At 45.3% G+C, this 19133-nt stretch overlaps 1 protein-coding gene across 3 annotated transcripts in view; it reads left to right on the forward strand.

Moving 5' to 3' along the window:
- Positions 1–3891: 3891 nt before the first annotated feature.
- The window catches only part of ZNF335 (zinc finger protein 335), a 1126934-nt gene continuing 1111692 nt past the window's right edge, over positions 3892–19133 (forward strand). For 2 of the 3 annotated variants that reach the window (XM_069651371.1, XM_069651372.1), the window contains exon 1: positions 3892–4442. In XM_069651371.1, the coding sequence (XP_069507472.1) occupies positions 4233–4442 (210 nt within the window). In that variant the 5' untranslated portion in view covers positions 3892–4232. The remainder of the gene's footprint in view (positions 4443–19133) is intronic. The other variant, XM_069651373.1, reaches the window with a different exon arrangement.

Raw genomic sequence — 19133 nt, forward strand, 5'->3', positions numbered from 1 at the left:
AACTGGGAATCAGAATTCAAGCGAATGCGGAAAGGCCTATTGACGTGGCGGAAGTGAAGGATAAGTGGGAAAAGGAATATCCTGAAGTATTTCAAGATGAATTGGGAGTGTTAAAGGGATTTGAGCACCAAATTCGACTAAAGGCAGGAGCCAATCCAAAAGTGCACAGGGTGAGGCCTGTACCTTATGAATTAAATGAGAAGCTAAAAGTGGAAGTGGAATCCCTACTTCAAAGAGGAATAATTGAAAGATGTGAGATCTCGGAATGGCTGTCGCCGGTGGTAGTGGCAGCTAATGCTAATGGAGACATTAGACTGTGTGTAGACCTGCGGGACTTGAACAGAAATATTTTGATAGATAGGCATCCCCTACCTATAATTGGGGACAAGTTGTCTGTGTTGAACAACGCCAAGGTATTTTCAGTCATCGATCTTTCTCAGGCATACCATCAAGTTCCACTGAAGGAAGATTGTCAACATTTAACGGCATTCATCACTGTGTTTGGAACTTTTAAGTACTGCAGAATGCCGTTTGGACTAGCTTCAGCGGCAAGCGTATTCCAAAGGGTGATGGAGACAGTGTTGAGTGGAGTAAAGAACATTATCGTGTTCCAGGATGATGTGTTAATATATGCGAGCTCCCTGGAAGAACATGAGGAAGTGTTGAGACAAGTATTGAAGAGATTGGGGGAGGCGGGGTTGACAGTGAAAAGGAGCAAGTGTAAGATTGCAGTACACAAGGTAGAATATCTGGGACATGAAATAGATGAAAAAGGGGTAAGGCCCAAGAGAAGTTTGGTGGAGGCAGTGAAGGTGGCACCGGTGACAGAGAACAAAGAGCAAATTAAATCATTTTTAGGATTGGCTGAATATTATCACAAGTTCGTGAAATATTTTGCCAAAGTGTCTATTCCTATTAGAATTTTGCTCAAAAAGGGTGCGAAATTTGAATGGACAGCAGAATGTGAGGAGGCTTTTGAGAATATCAAAGAAGCAGTGTGTGAAGCACCGTCCATAGGTAGATTCGATCCAAATGACAAGATTGTTTTGGTAGTGGATGCGAGCATGCTTGGGCTGGGAGCAACATTTGTACAGTATGACAAAGACAACACGGAGAGAGTTATTGCGTTTGCGTCTAGAATGCTAAGAGGTGCAGAATGCAAATATCCAGTTATAGAGAGAGAAACTTTGGCCATGTATTGGGCAGTAAACCACTTCAAGTATTTTTTATGGGGAAGAAAGTTTGTAGTCAGGTCCGACCACAAGCCCATGGTTCAACTTTTCGAAAGTGGAAGATGGGCGTTGGGTTCCCCAAGAATTAGCAGGTGGGGTTTGGGACTACAAAGTTTTAATTTTGAGGTGAGTTATTTGCCTGGAAAAAGAAATGTGGTGGCAGATTGTCTGTCAAGACTACCAGTGAATACTAATATTGTAGAGGGTGGAGAGGAAGAGCAAGAATCTGTAGTGGCTGAAATACAGGGTGCCATTAGTGAAGAGGTGTGGACACGAGAAGAAAGCACAGATGAGGACCTAAAACTAGTAAAGGTATGGACAGTGAGGGGGTGGCCAGCTAAAGGAGAATTGGATAGAACATTTAATACATGGTGGGAGATAAGAGATGAAATAAATTTGTGGGGTGACAGATTAAGAAGAGGAAAGTGCATTATTCCTCCAGAAACTCTCAGGTCGGTGTTGGTTAGGCTGGCTCATCAGGGACATCCGGGAGAAGCTGCAATGAAAAGGAAGTTGAGACAAAATGATTGGTGGCCGGGAATTGATAGGTGTGCAGAAAGGTGTGTGAGGAATGCATGATTTGTCAAACTAGTGATAAGTGCAGGGTGGTAAGAGAAGCTCCACTAATACCTAATGCAATACCAGACCAACCTTGGAGAAAGTTGGCGGTGGACATAATGGGTCCAGTAGCAGGTCTGGAAGATGGTTTGAAGTTTCTATTTGTTCTAGTTGACTTTCATTCGAAATGGTTTGAGTGGGAAGCGGTGAAAGAAGTCACGGCTAATGAGTTAATTAAGTTCTTGGAGAAAGTTTTCCTGAAAGAAGGAGTACCGGTTGAAATTGTGTCTGACAATGGGGTACAATTTGTATCTGTGGCTATGAAAAAATTTCTGGAAAGCTATAGCATAAAACACACGAGAACTGCATTGTATAACCCCAAGGCGAATGGTCTTGTTGAAAGGGTCAACAGATACATAAAAGGGGGTCTGCAGATGGCCATGAAATCGGGACAACCATGGAGGGAGATGTTAAAGATGTTAACGTGGAATTATGTCACTACACCACACTCTGTAACTGGTGTGTCTCCATTTGTATCCATGAAAGGTAGAGAACCTGGGACAAGACTCTGTCCAGGATGGCTTGGAATGGCCAAGGTGGTAAATGTTGATCGGGATCGCATTATGAAACTTATTACGTTGAGTCAAGAAAAGAATAAGAAAGTGTTTGATGACAGAATGAGGGTGAAAGATCAAGAATGGAAGATTGGAGAGATGGTGTATGTTAAAAATCCTAGACTGGTAAACAAATGTGTAGAGAGTAAGTTCTTGGGACCAAAGAAAATATGTGCTGTAAAAAGTAATGTTGTCATTATGGAAGGAGGAGAAGTTTGGTCTAAAGGTAGATTGGCAAGAGTGGGGGACGTGAAAGTGAGTAGAATGGATGAGCAAGTGAAAGAAAGGAGTGTCAGTGGGAGTAATAAGACAGAAAAGGAAAGGAAGGGAGGAGAAGCAGTAAATGGAAATAAGAAAATAGATGACGGAGGAGAAATGGATGAAGAATGTTCACATAGGTCTAGATCAAAGCCGGTGTGGATGAGAGACTATGAAACTTGAGAAATATGAAATCTTTAAAGACTATAAATATTAACTTGTTGTGAACCAAATACAAAGAGACATGTTGGATCTAAGTTTTGTTAGTATAAGAATATTGAGATTTTAATTTTTGATGTGAGAAATTTTCCACTATATAAATTGTTATTTTCATTAGTTAGAGTATCTTTTAAATAATTCTCTATAAGTGATGTGTTACTTGTTCTGTTATGGGGAAAAGATGTGTAAGGAATCTCTGTGTACCTCGCGGCAGTCACGCGCGCTCTTTGTCCGTGTATAGAGTGGGAGCCGCGTGACCGCGACGACGGTTAGAGAGTGGAAGAGGAAACGGTCAGTACCGTGTAAGGCTCTGGGGAGCTCCCCTTTATTTAATAAAGAGACCTACCTGTATATTAGTAGTCTGCAGCTTCATTTCAGTCTGCTACTGCCAAGCAATCACAAAGCGTTCACCTCTTAAAGTTTGCAGACTTTGCAGCTCAGAATAAAAAAATAGCAGTGCCTTGCTGCCTTATCTTAAAAAAAAACATAGATGCCTTGTGGTCAGAAAATAGTTATATATACTATTAAACGCTATTATAAAAAGCTAAATAAAAGTAAAATGTGTTTGTTTCACAGTCCACAGAGCATTTTGTCCTTTTCGTGAGGTGGATGGATGTAAATTATGCACATTTTGGAGACCGCGCAATTCTATTTAACTAAAGAGCAACGGCAGCAAAGTACTGAGGCGGCATTTAACGTGCCTAACAACTTTAATGTGCATCACTAGGCGTGGTGTATTTTCTACAAGGCCGTACATTGAGTTCCGGTTTTTATGCTAAAACCCTAATGTAACCTGCTTTTAAACAAATCTACCTGGAACTTTCGCTGAAAACCACCTCTGTCTCTCCGATACCGCATGAGACACCTTCGCTTCCCACTCAATAAGTACGTGAAGGGTATAGGCTGTATAGAACTTACAGTGAAGTAGCTAGATCACGCAATACTGTAAGACGTACGTTAGATGGCACGTGAAGTTTAAGTCACGTGATGACACGTTACTATGGCCTTTCCTCTAATTAGTTTAGTCGCTAGCCTGAAACATGGGCATTCATGTTTGTGAGTCGCTAGTGACTTGGTTTTGAGGACAGACCATCTCTCTCATGTCGCTATCAATATCTGGAGAAGGCGACCCCTTTTGGTAGCAGTCGTTTTCTGTCTTTGGCACCTTATAAAGGGAGGTGACTCTTAAGTGGACCAAGAAATGCATCTGCTGTCCCTGTTCTAAGGTGCCACAAAACACCTATCCATTCTACATGCTGGCTGCTGCCGAACACTGATTTCACATGTTCGCTTCCCACAGCTCAGTGAAGCTGGATGTTTGCCAAAGGTCAAGGCAATCTGACTGTGCAGGATGGAGATGGAGGAGAATGAAGTCCAGAGCAGCAGTGATGCTGGCCCTTACATGACACATGATGATCCCTCTGAAAGTGGTGTCGAAGTGGAGTCTTCAGAGGCCATGTCGGCAGACAGCAGCGATGTTGCCAACGTTCGTGGGCTACAAGAAGATGGCATGCACGTGGACTCTGGAGTGGGACAGAGCTCAGATGAAAGTGGCATGGTGGTAGGTCTTTTTTTCTTTTGCTTTCACTGAACATGCTTTATTTGTTTTTTTACTTTTGCTTTTCCTGCCTTGTATTTCCACAAACATCAACGGGGATCTCACTCATTCTTTACTCCAGCACCTTGACAAAGACACTTACAACGAAATCCATTTCAAGCCCAATGTCCTTGCCAATTCTTTATAAACTTAGCATGATGGCCTCGCATAAGGTTCTTCAGGGACTTGGTGAGTGTAGACATTCCTGACGGTGTTGAAACCTGCAACACTTGTTTAAGCATGCTTTAAAAAAAAAATGTATAAAGATATTCCCTTCAGGTAACATATCCTGCAGGGAATTTGGTAACCAGATCTTGAAAGATTAAATCCTATAGAACACGCAATGGGTCTAGTTTTCAAGCATAATAACAAAATTACTGTTCATGATAAAACGTATCTGTCAACATTCTGAGTAGGCCTCAAAACATGCCCTACCCAGTAGCGTACATCATTTATTTCTGTCTTCCCTGGGAACAGTCTAGATGACATCCTACCCTACACCTCCAATAATATGATTACTACAAGCAGATGTCTTCCATACACCCCAATCTCACTTGCTCCTTTCCTTACATCCCTTTGTACATCTTACCATGATCTATTCTTCCTCTCCTTTCCCCTCGCCTCCTTCCTTCCACTTTCCTTCGTCTCTTCTCTCGTTGTTACCTTCTGTGTCTCGTTTCTCTTTCTATTCCTTCCCTTCACTCTACTACCACTCTCCCCTGGTAATGGATATTGATATTTTATTTGTATCGCGCTCGTACACAAGTGTTTCAGAGCCCGATGAGGCAAGGGAGGGGAACAAGGGAGAACAAAAACAATGATCTTACTAGGCCCAGTGACATTGAGAATGCGCGAGGGAGAGAGAGAAATGCATAGGAGGAGGGGAGAGGTGGAAAGGGCTGAGCAAAAATTAAGTAAATAAAACATGAATCAATAACAAAGGCAACAAATAGTGGTAGTGTAACCAGCAAGTGGCAACTGCAAAGAATAAGGCAACAGCAATGGTAATGTTTATTTATAAAGACCTATACACAGGCAGTGTTTCAAAGCGCTCAAGGAGGGTGGGAACACAGGGAAAAAACGAGTCTCTCAGAGCCCTTGAAATTCTGAGACGATACCGGTCTGCAGAGGCAGAATAAGTGAAAATGATACATTTAACAGTTGAGATACAACAAATAGGCCTGATGGCGATTATGTGGTTTTTTCAAGTGCACATTTAAGGGGTGAAGACAAGGGAGAACAGACAATCTTCAGGCAGAGATGCATTCAGATCGTGCAAGACGGTCAAGGGGGGGGGGGGAGAATCCAAGTGCACCCAGTCGGTAGAAACCGGGATAAGTGCAGAGAGAGAAGCTCTCTTGGATTTATTCAGATGTGCAACGAGGGGGATGGGGTGCAAGTGCAAAGAGGACTGGTGGGGGTGCCAAGCACCTGCTCCACTCCCCTGTCCACCCCCCTTTGGGTCGGCTCCATTACCACCCACCCTCAGCCCTGCTCCGCTTGTCTGCCCTACTCCATGCCCCCCCCCCATCGCGACCCTGCTCCACTCGCTCCCCCCTCTTCCACACTATTCTACTTTGCTCCATTACCACCCCACACTAGGCCCTGCTGTGCTCACCCCCTCCGGCCCTGCTCCACTCACCACCACTCCTTCTCTGGCACTGCTTTACTTCCTCCCCCCTCAGCCCTGCTCCACTTTCCTCCCTGCGTCGCCACCTCTGCTCTTCTCTACTCCCCCCCCCCCTGCCCTTCTCCACTTCCGCCCACCCACCCCCTCGGTCCTGCTCCACAATGCCCACTTTCTTGGCCCTGTACCGCAGCCCCATGCTCCCACCCCCTTTTGGCCCTGCTCCACTGCCACACTCACCCCCTCCCACTTTCTTCCCTGCTGCCCTGCTCCACTCCTCCCAAACCCCCATTGGCTAAGCTCCACCACCCCCATTGGCTGTGCTCCACAATACACCCCCTTCTCGGCCCTGCTGCACTCCTCCACGCCCCCCCATCGGCCCTGCTCCACTGCCACCCCCACACCCTCGGTCCTGCTCCGCTTACCTACCTGCATCGTCCCCCCTCTCAGCCCTGCTCCACACACCCACCACCCCATGTACTGCATCACTTCCCACACCATTGGCACTGCTCCACCTTCCCACCCTGCTCCAGAATGCCCACCCTTGACACTGCTTCACTTTTCCCTGCCCCGCCCTCGGCACTGCTTCACTTTTCCCCTCAGCACTGCTCCACTCCTCCTCCCTGAGCACTGCTCTACTTTCTCCCACCACACTCGCCCTCAAATACCACTTTCTCACTTGTCTAACCTTGCACACTCTCTGCACAATTCTTCCTCGGCTTGCCTTCTCCTTTCTTGACCTCGCCCACACCTTCATGTTGCCGATGCCCTTTTTATACTCTTCCTTCCACCTCCATTAGCTGACTCACTCAGGAACCAGGGCCGAGTAAATAGTGTGCATCAAAAATCGGACTTGGAAGATGTAATTGACCTTTTTCTAAACTATCCAATGTGTTTTAAATGTCCCTTAGGTGTGTCATTTAATCTTTTTAGACACATTTACAAACCTTTTCAGTTTATATCACATAGTTATGTTTGTATGACACCACTTGTGCCTTGGGAGTCCGAAGTAGCTCCTGGTAGCTGTTGGTTGCAAGCTAAAGGCTCCCCTTAACTATAACCAGAAGTGTTAAGAAGATTTGGGTTGCTCAATCTCTGATCCACCGCAAGGCCTTCTGGGGGATGGTAGTCCTTTGGGACAAACAGAAAGAGACTGGCCATCATTGTGCAATACGGGTATGGGGCAAGAAAACAAATGTATACATTTAAACAAAGTTTTTCTGTTCTAGCTACTCACACATTATAACATGGATGTGCAGACAAAAGTGTTAGAATTGTATTATATGTAGGAGGTGTCAATACTGGTTAGTTGGTTTAAATTTACTGCATTTATTTGATTATTTACTTATGCTAACAGAGCGCCGGTCGTGATGACGTCATTGCGTTTGTGACATCACGCACGCAACCATTTTGCCCAGCCCCTTATAGTTAAAAACAAGTCGGCAGTATGGCACTTCTGTTTGTTGCTAACTGCTTGTTCTTATAAGTGCACATAGGAGAATTTTGAGAGGTGAGTGAAATGACATGAGAACATGCTCTCTCTTGCACTTGTGGTAATGGGGGCTGATTCCTTAGTTTAGAATCGTGGCTATAAATAGATATTTTTCTTTTAAGATCCAAGATAACCGTTGCTGGAAGAATGTTAATTTTGGCATCTTGTAACCAAGATAGTGAAACTTTCATTACTAATGTGACGTGTGAGATACATTGAGTCTTATGTGCAGAAGGGAACACGTTTTTTACTTTTTGCTTTGTACATATAACAGAAACTTTACATGAGGAGTGTACACATATGGTGGCAGACAGGTAGGATTTAACAGCTGATGAAGAAGATGCTATTGTAGCAAAACCTTATTGTTTTGGAAATGTATATGTGACTTTTTTGATAGAATTTTTACTGAAACATTTTTTAATAGATTTGTTTATGGCGACAGGTATGGCAGGTTGAGCTGGTATGAATTATATTTTATGTTGAATGTGACAGACCATATATACCAAGTCTGTTTTACATACAGCGAGAGTTGTGTATAATTTGATTTTTTACTTCTAGTTTTGTTTAGTGTTTGATTTAAGCAATTTTTTGATTTGTTGATATTTTGTATCATTTGTAGAGATAGCCCTGAAGATGGACTGAACAGTCTTAAATGCACTGGCTACAGTCTCTGTTTCTCCAGAGGTTACACAGATTGCCATTCAAAATTGTCACGCTGACTTTTTTCTGAATTTTGGATTCTTTGTACAGGGTTTACTTTCATAGAATATTGTGAATACATTAATAGGCTTTAAATTGCAGTAGTTAATCTACTAGGGTGATCACCATTACTGAGGCGTTTTCTCTTCTGTATTTTATTTGATTATTTTCCCTGGTAGTTTGCATACCCGGATAATGGCAGACACAATATAATCGTCAAGACTATTTGTATTAAGATTTTTTGCAGAACAATTGTATTGGGTTGAAATATAGGGGTACCAGCTTCACACATTCAATCTATGCTGTGTCTTAGAGAGGCTCAGCTTCACCTCACTGATGAGGCCCTACTAGGCCGACAGCACGTGTCTGGGGTTGCTGATGGTACTCTTGTTCAGAGGAGATTTGCCTAGCATTTAGGTGGTGGACTGCCCTTGTGGGTGGGACAAAGACTTCAAAGCAAATGTATATTTCTCCTGTGTGAAGGTTGCAGTGAGCTAAAACGTGGTTGTAGACCCTCCTGAGGGGAAAAAATTCCATAGAACCTGCTATTTGACCCATGTTCGTTCTCAGTAGAGGGGCTCCCATGCTCCTTTGTAACTATGCTGGGGTATATTCACTTTTTTTGTAGATCTACTGGTGTGTTGGTGAGGCTGGCAGACTGGGTGCATTGGTAGCCATGGCTGTGGAGTGGCAAAAATGGCAGTTAGTCAGTGGAAGGCCCATCTGGAAGCTGTACTAAGTAGGATTTTTTTCACAGGGACCCTGTGGTCTTTGGGTAACCTAGCATTAGCTGGTTGTGGATAAACGACAGAGGCAGGAATTACAGAGGCCCCTACTCTGAATCCATGTTAAGTCATTGGATACCAGAAACATGACAGTGCCAACCTAGCAAATCTGTGCGTTTTAGAGCTGATGAGTCAAATAGCACAGATACTGCAGCTGTCAGAATTGTGGTCCTATGGTGAGCAGCATTTCCTGCTGAACAGTTTTGAGGCTTCCAAATGGGGTACCAGCAGCAGTGATTAGGCAGGAATTGGGACTGTTATCCCTTTACACCATGGTGGTCTGTAAGACTTTGTTCCTATGTTGGAAATGTGTAACAAACAATACCCCAGTAGTGACATACTTAAAGGCCAGTCTGATAAAGGCAGTTAGTGGATCTTAGAGCAGTGGAAGCAGCCTTGCAAATATTTATTGAGGTCATTCATAGGTGGTACTAGTGACAAATCCAGAGGTTATAAAGGGGAAGTTGTGGCGAAGGGACTGGATTAAAGCACAGGAAGATCCAAACTATTCTATCACCTTACACTGAGGCGAGGACTTGCAATATCGTTCCAAGAAATTTCGTAAAATTCCGAAGCAGCTATTTCTGTACTCAGTTAATGTGACTTCGAATGAACCTGTTCCCTATGAAAGAAATCCTAGTTTCCCGAATGAAAGGGGGGAAAAAGACGCTTCTTGTAGATGGTGTAAGAGGAACGGGGGATTGAAACGTTGAAACATATTTTGTTCTTTTGCACAGAACTGACAGAATTGAGAACTCCCATATTAGAAAGATAGTATCAATGGCGCATAGTTTATCTGCAGAGGAAGTGTGGTCTTTCACCTTAACGGGAGAAAACTCCACTTTGGTTTTTAGCATAATAAGATTATTAGAAGCAATTTTTAGAGAGGCACAGTCCACCAAACATTTTAAGAAAGAAATGGGAAGTTCTTTATTAAGACGTTTTCTCTCCCATAGAATGTACCCATAGAAGAGTTAAGAATATACTTGAAACGAACTAGACTGTAATTTTGTGGAGAGTCTTGCATTTTAACTATGGTTATTTCCTAAGAGGAATGTCTGCTATTTTTTGTACTTTTATGATGTATTTTTGTATTGGAATTTGAAATTGGTTAACATGTTAACACGTTTAATGAGATGAAAGGTTTGTAATAATCCAAGCATCTGAAATCTCCATACATAAAAGTCAAAATGTTTATGGCAAACCATTGTTCCTTATACAATGCCACACCGTTTCACCAATCTGCACCACATTTTGCATAGTTAATGGTTGGGACCCTCCTGACATTACTAGCTGCATGACATTTGGACACCCCACCCCTTTCCCCAGATTTCAGCACCTTCACACATGGGACAGTTGCCTGAAATCGGCAAAACATCAATGTGGTCGTAGAAGGACCAGTCCCAACACGAGGAACAAAACTCCAGGTCCCTAGGATGCATGGTTTCTAAGATATTTGCATCGCAAACACACTGCAACACGCCAGGGTGAGGCGACAGGTGGGGAGAGAGCACAGAAGGTCCCAGTATGCAGCAACGCACCAACTCTTGCCTCCCACCACATCTGCTCTGGGGTATGTCAGCCAGCCACACGCACCCACTCTCAGTGCAGTGTACCTCGGGGCACAAAGCATATCAAGCAAGAAGCGAATTGGAACATCGACCTACAGGATCAGTGTTACCATGTCTGTCAACAGAACCTGTTTGGAGAACAAGTACTTCTGCTAGTAATAAAAAAAGAATTAAAGATTGGAGGCAATACACAGTACATTGGAACGCATTTTGGAGCACCCCAAAACCTGGAGGGAATGGCACAGTCAATGAACCAGTGTTGTTTTGTTGGAGTTTTCCTTGATTGTAGTTGATATGAGGATGATTCACTTGTTATTGTAAATCAGAAGATGGTCTTTGGAGATCTGTCAGCGATGGATGTACCTGCTGGGACAGTTAAATGTAAGTGATGCTACCAATAACCTTTAGATTCTGTTAACACAAAAGAGCATGTATTATAGTGCAGGTGAACTTTCTGTGCAATCTCTCCATAGTGGGTTAGGTGGACTTGGGATGCAGACTGAACACACTCTAACCTTTTGGCATAAGGAGGTATAGATCCAAGGGAGAAGTTAAAGTGTGATTACATATGCTGTTAAGTGGACACGGATAGTTAGTGTAATGCAGCCTAGATTGTTAAGACATCAGTAGGGTGAGTCCTCACAGAGTTTAACTTGTTTTTTCTCTACTTGTCCTTGTCTCTCCTGCCACCACCATCTAAGTTCTCTCCTTTTCCTGTTGGAGAGGGTTGCAAAGTTGTACTGTTTCTGTATTAACAATTGTAACTGAAGTTTGCTTAATTGCTGCATTTTGTGGCACAGGGCAATGGAACATGGTATTCGGTTGATGGTGATTTGAAATCTGTTTGTCTTTTCCAGCACTTTTTCTTTACTTAAAAATACAGATTAAAAAAAGTATAAACAAAGAATGGATTGAAAGTTAAATTTTAAGCATGACAAACTGAGGGCGCGGGGTGTGAGGGAGGAGTAGCTTAACCCGTGCACCATTGCTTGGCTGTGCTCTGAGCCGACACCTTTGCCGCCCACTGCGATGGGACATATACTTCCTGTGTGACACTGACTGGCCGAACCTACAACACTGCAGCACTGTGTGTGCCTCGCATCGAGGTGGATGTCGATGCGTGAGGCCCACGCGGCAGGAGGTGCGTTAGGATTCCACGCAGATATACTGGCGTATCTCGACCCTTGGAGCCCACGGATAGTTACTGGCTTCCCGACTGTGGCATATCCTACACCGACGCTGATACAGAGCGGAATCTGGTGGGCGGCAGTGACCATTGCGACGAGGGCATCCTGGGCTCGGCGCCTGCTATATACTGCCCAATCCCTCTTGCCCGGAGTGCGGCCATATCTCTGGAGACACGGCGAGGGGCAGTACACCCGACGATCATATCCTTGCAGGGACCCGTGAGTACAACAAAGAAAGGGACGCTAACTGATCCTTGTCACACGCCCTCACCCATGTACGTGGAGCAGGCAATAATGAATATTTAATGTGAGACCGGCCACGTAGTAGAGACCACACTGCCCGCTCCGCCGTTACCATAAACCTCACTGGCAACAGCGGCCTGAAGTCCTGACCCGAGCCACAGCTCCCGCCTGTACAGCTTGTGTGGTAGATCTAGCTGCATTAGAGGGACTGCCTTCCTGAGACTAAAGGAGGATTTAATACTAACTGTTCGACGAGTCGGCCATAATAACCCAGGATAAGGGAGAACGCAATCCGAGCAGGAAACGACTTAAGGCATTTCATGGCACCGTGCTGAGGACATCCTTCATATCCTGCACACTCTGGGCTCTAACTTACTGATACTTCCTAATCCGGGTGAGAAGTGGATACCGGGAACCCGTTTGTAGCCCAGGAACAACTCCACGTCTACCACTCGATCTTCACAGGCGAACAGCAACACGGTCAACGCCTGTGAGCGAGGAGGAAACAAGAAGACAGGATTACCCGTCCACAACTCCCATGTGGAAACCGCATACACTAGTAAGGAGTGATCCCCAGCCTGATATAGTATCTGTGACCCCCTCTGGGCCCTGTCTGCACAACCCACCAGGCATCTGGCGGCAATCGCGTGCAAAGTTGACCGTCGGAAGGGACCGAGCTGAATCTCGTATGGATTCCTGCCACACTCCCCTATTGGAAAAGCCTCAGCTATAACGTCATCTACGCTCCAGACCGTCCCTAAAGACTGAGAAAATCACCTGGCAGCTCTAACACACACGTGGATATGGAGAGCAGTGCTGCTTGTCCCTGGTAAGCAGCCCTGCAAGGTACATAATAAACGCAAGGATGTGGGAGATCACAACCCATTTGAACACTACCCTGCATTAGTTTGCAGACCTTTCATTTTGTCTGGTGCTGTGCGTCTGGCGACTGCAGCAACACTGAGGGCAAGGATCCCAGAGACAGGTGGGGGCACAGGCCATGCCAATTCAGACTGTAAAGTATGCTGGAAATCTAAGACTGGGCAGGAAAATATACCTGTTGTGGCAAACCCTAGCTAAGGTGTTCCCATTCTGTTGTGAACACTGTGCACAAGTGAAATTATTTGGACCCCAGTAACAATTCGTACAGAGGAAATTGTGTCGAGCCCCTGAGACCGGAAGACGCAGTTAATACTACCTGGCGTGGGAGAGTACAATCCATCCTTATATACAGTGTGCAGCAGTGGAGGCACGCTACAGAATAGAGTGGTGCCCGATTTTGACTCACCTACATGCTACAATCCTGATCTTCACAGGCAATATGCCGGAGTCAGCGGGTAGCAGATTGAGGGATACTGCGACCGAAACACAAAAATATATTTGATAGACGCATACTTGCTGGCCGACAAATGGCTCTTCAAACTATTGAGACCATTGCCTGAACACATTGCGAACCACGCCCTGAACTCGCACACGCAGGGATACAGACATGGTGCTTGATTAAGTCGATTCATCCTGTAGTTGACATCGTAGATACCAGACTGACAGCTTTGGTCCTGGGACATACATAAGACGCCACTTCAGCACTGCGCTCCTGTGCCTTGACGACTCTGTGCCTACTGCTCAACTGCGCTGGGAGGTGGCCAAAGCAGAAGGGAGCTGCCCTAACGATCACAAGCCAGAAACGACAAGCAAAGATTCCAACAGGGCGACAACGTACGAGTAACCTCCCCACGCTGTGCATTCTACCACTGGGTGCATTTTAACCAGAACATAACTTGATCCATCCCACTGCGCACTGTACAGGACGGCACGGATATAACAATCCTTTGACAATGACAAAGGGCTCTGGTGCCAGGAAGAAAGACACGACGGACTCGTTTACGAACACTCCAGCCCCGACCGTCATGGCACTCGCAACCGGGCATCCTGCGACAATGTCCACTAATATTTCTAGGGAAAATCAACTCCTCGCCACCATGCACAGTGGATTTCTTGCTGTTAACGTAAAACTGTATGACATTGTTTCCACAATTGGGTCACAAGGCGCGCCTGAATAAGGAAAAAACCCGGGCGGCCAACACAGCCGCGACATCAGTCTACTAAAGGGTGAAGTTGCCACGATGCAAGGCAAATGTGACGACCTGGAATCCAGGTCCAAGAGAAACAGAGATAGACATTGAGGCCCTACTGAAATCCCTCTTTGGGGCTATGTCATTCTCAGACCATTTCCTTGTGGAGAGGGCCCACTGCACATTGGCCCTGGCGCCTAAACCCAGAGCTCCTCCTCGTACCATCATCGCCAAGCTACTCCACTACAGAGACAGGGATGCGGTCCTTCGAATGACAAGATAAATGGGGCCCTTAAACCGCGAAGGAGACAAATCCATATCTACCGTGATTTTGCGGGAGGGGTACAGGCACAGAGGCGATCCTACGAGCAGGCTAAAAGGCAGCTCGGATTACGACACGTCCCATATGCACTAATCTCCCGGCAAAGCTATGGATACAGCACGGCGGCAGAGCTTACTTTTTTGAAAATCCGTCGACCGCAGTGGATTGCATCAAAGTCTCAATCCCACTGCCACCACATGACCAAGGAGCGGACGAGAATAGATCCCCTCGCCCCGAAGCAGAGAGGAGGGACCCGGCAGATTGAATGTTGCTGACTGTAATATCCTTTAAATGTGTCAGAGGGTGAGGTTTCTGGTTGGCACTGAACTAAACAGTAAGGTTGTGCCATATCGGTAGCATCCAGCTGAGGCAGGTGCGAAAGACGGTATACGCACCCCCGGAAAGTTCCACAAGTTTAAGGGCGAAAGTCATCATCTTGTTGGGGTTGATGGTGGGGGTGGGGATGGTGGGGGCGCAGGGTTTGCAATGTTCGGCCCCTGATAGTGGACAGGTCCAAGTTGGGGATGTTAAAAGTTTGAAAATGGAGAGTCCTGTCGCTTCAAACAGTATTGAACTGGATTATACATATGAAACTTATGATAAACACCGCGATTACGAATGGCACATAAAACTCATACAGGTAGCGGGCTGACAGTTCGGCTGCTCTCTGTACGGGGTCTCAATAACCCGGATAAGGCCAGAAAAGTGGCAGCATATGTGTCAAGACACAACCCGCAGATATTGATGCTCCAGAAAATGCATGCATTAAAGAAAGTTAATGCTAACTTCATCACATGTTGGGGCCCACTTTTATACTATACACAATATTCTTCACAGTCTAGAGGGTCCTTACCCTTATTTATCCGTCGCTAGGCTTCCGATGTTTGAATTGTAAAATTGTCCCTTTTGGGGAGGTTTGTGTTGGTGTGTGAGGATTTGATTGGCCACTCCGTGGTCCTGTTCAATATATACGGACAGAATGTTGACGACCCTGGCTTCTACCGGGCTGTGTTAGACATGCTTGTCCCGCTGAATGAGACTTTAGTACTCTGGGGTGGGGATTTCAACACAATCCTTGACACCATACAGGACAGATCGTCCACTGCCCCCCGCCCTGCACGCTCACGAAGGCTGCCACCACCTTACAACAGATATTGCTGCAGACACCTTTGATGGATGCCTGGCGTATGCTACACCCGACAGACAAACAATACATATACTATTCCACGGTCCATGACTCTGAGTCTCGGATTGATTACTGTCTCCTCGCTTTCCAATGCGGTGTCGGCATGCGACATTCACCCACGTACACTCTCGGACCATTGTCCGATCTCCCTATGCCTTGAACTCCGTAATGTCCCCCCGACGAGCCAAGCGCTGGAGGATGCCCTCTGCTATCCTCAATGATCCTGTTATGTGTGAATCCCTATATATTGAGATAGGAGTTCTTTGAAATCAATGAGAGCTCTGTCCGCTCCTATGCAACGCTATGGGAAACATTCAAGGTATGGCTTTGTGGTATCCTTCTGTCCAAGACCACCAGGCTACTTAAATCAGTAAGAAAAGAGTTGAGCCAGGCAGAGTCCTAGCTGTTGAAACTTGGACATAATTATAGTGTCACACACAATAAAGATACCCTTGCAGACATTCATGTACTACTGAGTGAATGCCATAAATTGGCTGATAGAGAGGTGCAATATATGGCTACCCCTGCAAGGGCCTGCAGGTACGGTGAGGGCAACAAATTGGGCAAGTCCCTGGCCAATATGCGGAAAGCTATCAATTCTATTGCTAGTATTCAAACTACATAGGGCGAGGTGGTAAACCAGGAAGGAGACATAAATGCCACATTTACAGTTATATGCAGAACTATGCTCTAATCACGACGAGAGATTTGCCGAAGAAATCTACATGGACTTGAGCTTCCTGTTCTCTCACCCGAAGTCAGATCCATGTTGGACCTGCCGATTTCCCTGGAGGAGATAACGAGTGCCATCAAGGCCTTAGCTTCCGGGAAAACACCCGGTTCCAATGATCTTGGTGTTTAGTTATATAAAGTTTTACAGATTTCGTAAACACTGTCGGAGGTGGGCAGCTAAAACTGCTCCAGTATCACCGCATGGACGCTGCATTCACGGTGAGATGGCCGTCATTTCCTACAGAGCCCCCTACGCATGAGTGTATATGTGCAATAACAGCTGAGAATGGGGTAAAGAAGGGGATCTTCAATTTGTATACCTTGGTACAGGCACATTCCAAATTCTTGAACACCGTAAAAACTAAATGGGAGGCTGACCTGGGAGTGGCATTGGGAGAAGAACAATGGCTCAGATGTTGCCAGTTGACAAAGTCTGTGTCTTTAAATGCTAGCCTATGCCTGATCCAATTCAAGATTCTTAATCGACTCCACCATACCCCTGCCAAGATAGCCAAGTTTGCGGCGGCCTGCTCCGGGGAATGTCTGAAATGTGGTGAACCAAACGCAAATGCTTTCCACATGTACTGGGCATGCCCTCTAATCTGGGGACAGAGATCCTTGAGAAAATAACATTAAAGGGATGGTCTAGTAAAAAATGTTATTTAAAAAATAGATGGGCAACATAAAAAAAAATACTAGCATTCTCCGTTTTAAAACTTCCTATGTAAAATTTTGAGCTATTCAAGCTCAAAATTCACAAAAGCAAGCACATGGGCGCATCCATTTTGTGAAATGGAGGCCCTCCTGTGCTGGCTTTTGCTTTTGCGGCACTAATGAAGGAAAAGCCAGCCAGCTGTAGTAAACAAAGGCTACCGCTGGGTGGCTTTCCCTTTATTAGTGCTGTAGGCGGAGGACGGGACCGGAGACCAGAGCAGGAAAGCTGCAGCTGAATCTCGGTAAGTGCTATTTATTTTTTTTAAAAAAATAAGCACTAGCTGCGTTTTTTTTTCTAAGTTTTCCGGGCTGGAGGAGCCCGGAAAACTTAGAAATAAAACCGCAGCTTTAAAAACGTTGTATTTATGTTTGCGGTCGCTTTTGAAGCGACCGCAAACATAAATACAACCTTATTGTGTTGGAAAACGCTGCGTTTTTTCTTTCCAAGTTTCTCAGGCTCCTCCGGCTCGGAGGAGCCTGAGAAACTTGGAAAGAGAAACTGCAGCGTTTTCCAACACAACCGCGTGTGTTTCTGCCTGCTGTGGCTATCACTTTGGGTCTCCGGTGCTCCGGAGACCCAAAGTGAAAGCCACAGCAGGCAGAAACACACGCGGTTATGTTTACATGCCGCGTAGTGTTTCTACCTGCAGCTGATTTCCCATTTGGGGCTCTCGGGCTCCCAACGGGGAGCCTGAGAGCCCCAAATGGGAAAGCAGATTCAGGTAGAAACAACGCGGTTGTTTTTCGCAATGCCGCGTTGTTTCTGCCTGAATCTGCTCCCTGTGGGGAGCCCGAGAGCCCCAAATGGTAAAGCAGATTCAGGCAGAAACAACGCAGTTGTTTTCCGCAATGCCTCGTTGTTTCTGCCTGAATCTGCATTACCATTTGGGGCTCTCGGGCTCCCCGTCACATAAACGAAATCCCCTCAATTGAACCTAGACATTGCCCGTGGGGAGCCGGAGAGCCCCAAATGGTAAAGCAGATTCAGGCAGAAACAAAGCGGTTGTGTTGGAAAACGCTGCGGTTTTTCTTTCCGAGTTTCTCAGGCTCCTCCGAGCCGGAGGAGCCTGAGAAACTTGGAAAGAAAAACCGAAGCGTTTTCCAACACAACCGCGTTGTATTTATGTTTTGCGGTCGCTTCAAAAGCGACCGCAAACATAAATACAACGTTTTTAAAGCTGCGGTTTTCCAGCCCGGAAAACTTAGAAAAAAAAACGCAGCTAGTGCTTATTTTAAAAAAATAAATAAATAGCACTTACCGAGATTCAGCTGCAGCTTTCCTGCTCTGGTCTCCGGTCCCCGTCCTCCGCCTACAGCACTAATGAAGTGAAAGCCACCCAGCGGTAGCCTTTGTTTACTACAGCTGGCTGGCTTTTCCTTCACTAGTGCCGCAAAAGCCAGCACAGGAGGGCATCCATTTCACAAAATGGATGCGCCCATGTGCTTGCTTTTGCGAATTTTGAGCTTGAATAGCTCAAAATTTTACATAGGAAGTTTTAAAACGGAGAATGCTAGTATTTTTTTTTTTATGTTGCCTATCTATTTTTTAAATAAAATTTTTTACTAGACCATCCCTTTAATCCCAGCATCACTGTCCCCTTGAAATATCTGTTCGGGGATATTGGTAAGGTGGCTGAAACCACCAGGCGTCTGTTCAATGTTGCCTGTGCTGTCGCAAAATGATGTATATTGAAATGTTGGAAAGCCACGAATGCACCCCTAATTGTTGATTTCCTTCTTGAACTTACATTTGTCAATGAATAAAAGGAGCAATACGTATGGACTGTACCTGTAACAAATCGCCCTAGGGACATTTGGGCACCTTTTTAGAGGCTATCTTCGTGATATGTTGTCCAACAGCGACTCATCTAGAACCTCCACGCCATGATCTATTGCTTTTTCTTCATGTATCTGATTTTGTACTCGCATTGCACTACCGTTGAATTAATTGTACTGTGTTGCAACTGATATGACTCTCAATAAAATAAAGTAAAAAAATACATTTAAAAAAAGCATGACAAACTG

This window comes from Ambystoma mexicanum, chromosome 3p (assembly GCF_040938575.1).
Source record: "Ambystoma mexicanum isolate Mex_15411 chromosome 3p, UKY_AmexF1_1, whole genome shotgun sequence".
Lineage (NCBI taxonomy): Eukaryota > Metazoa > Chordata > Amphibia > Caudata > Ambystomatidae > Ambystoma > Ambystoma mexicanum.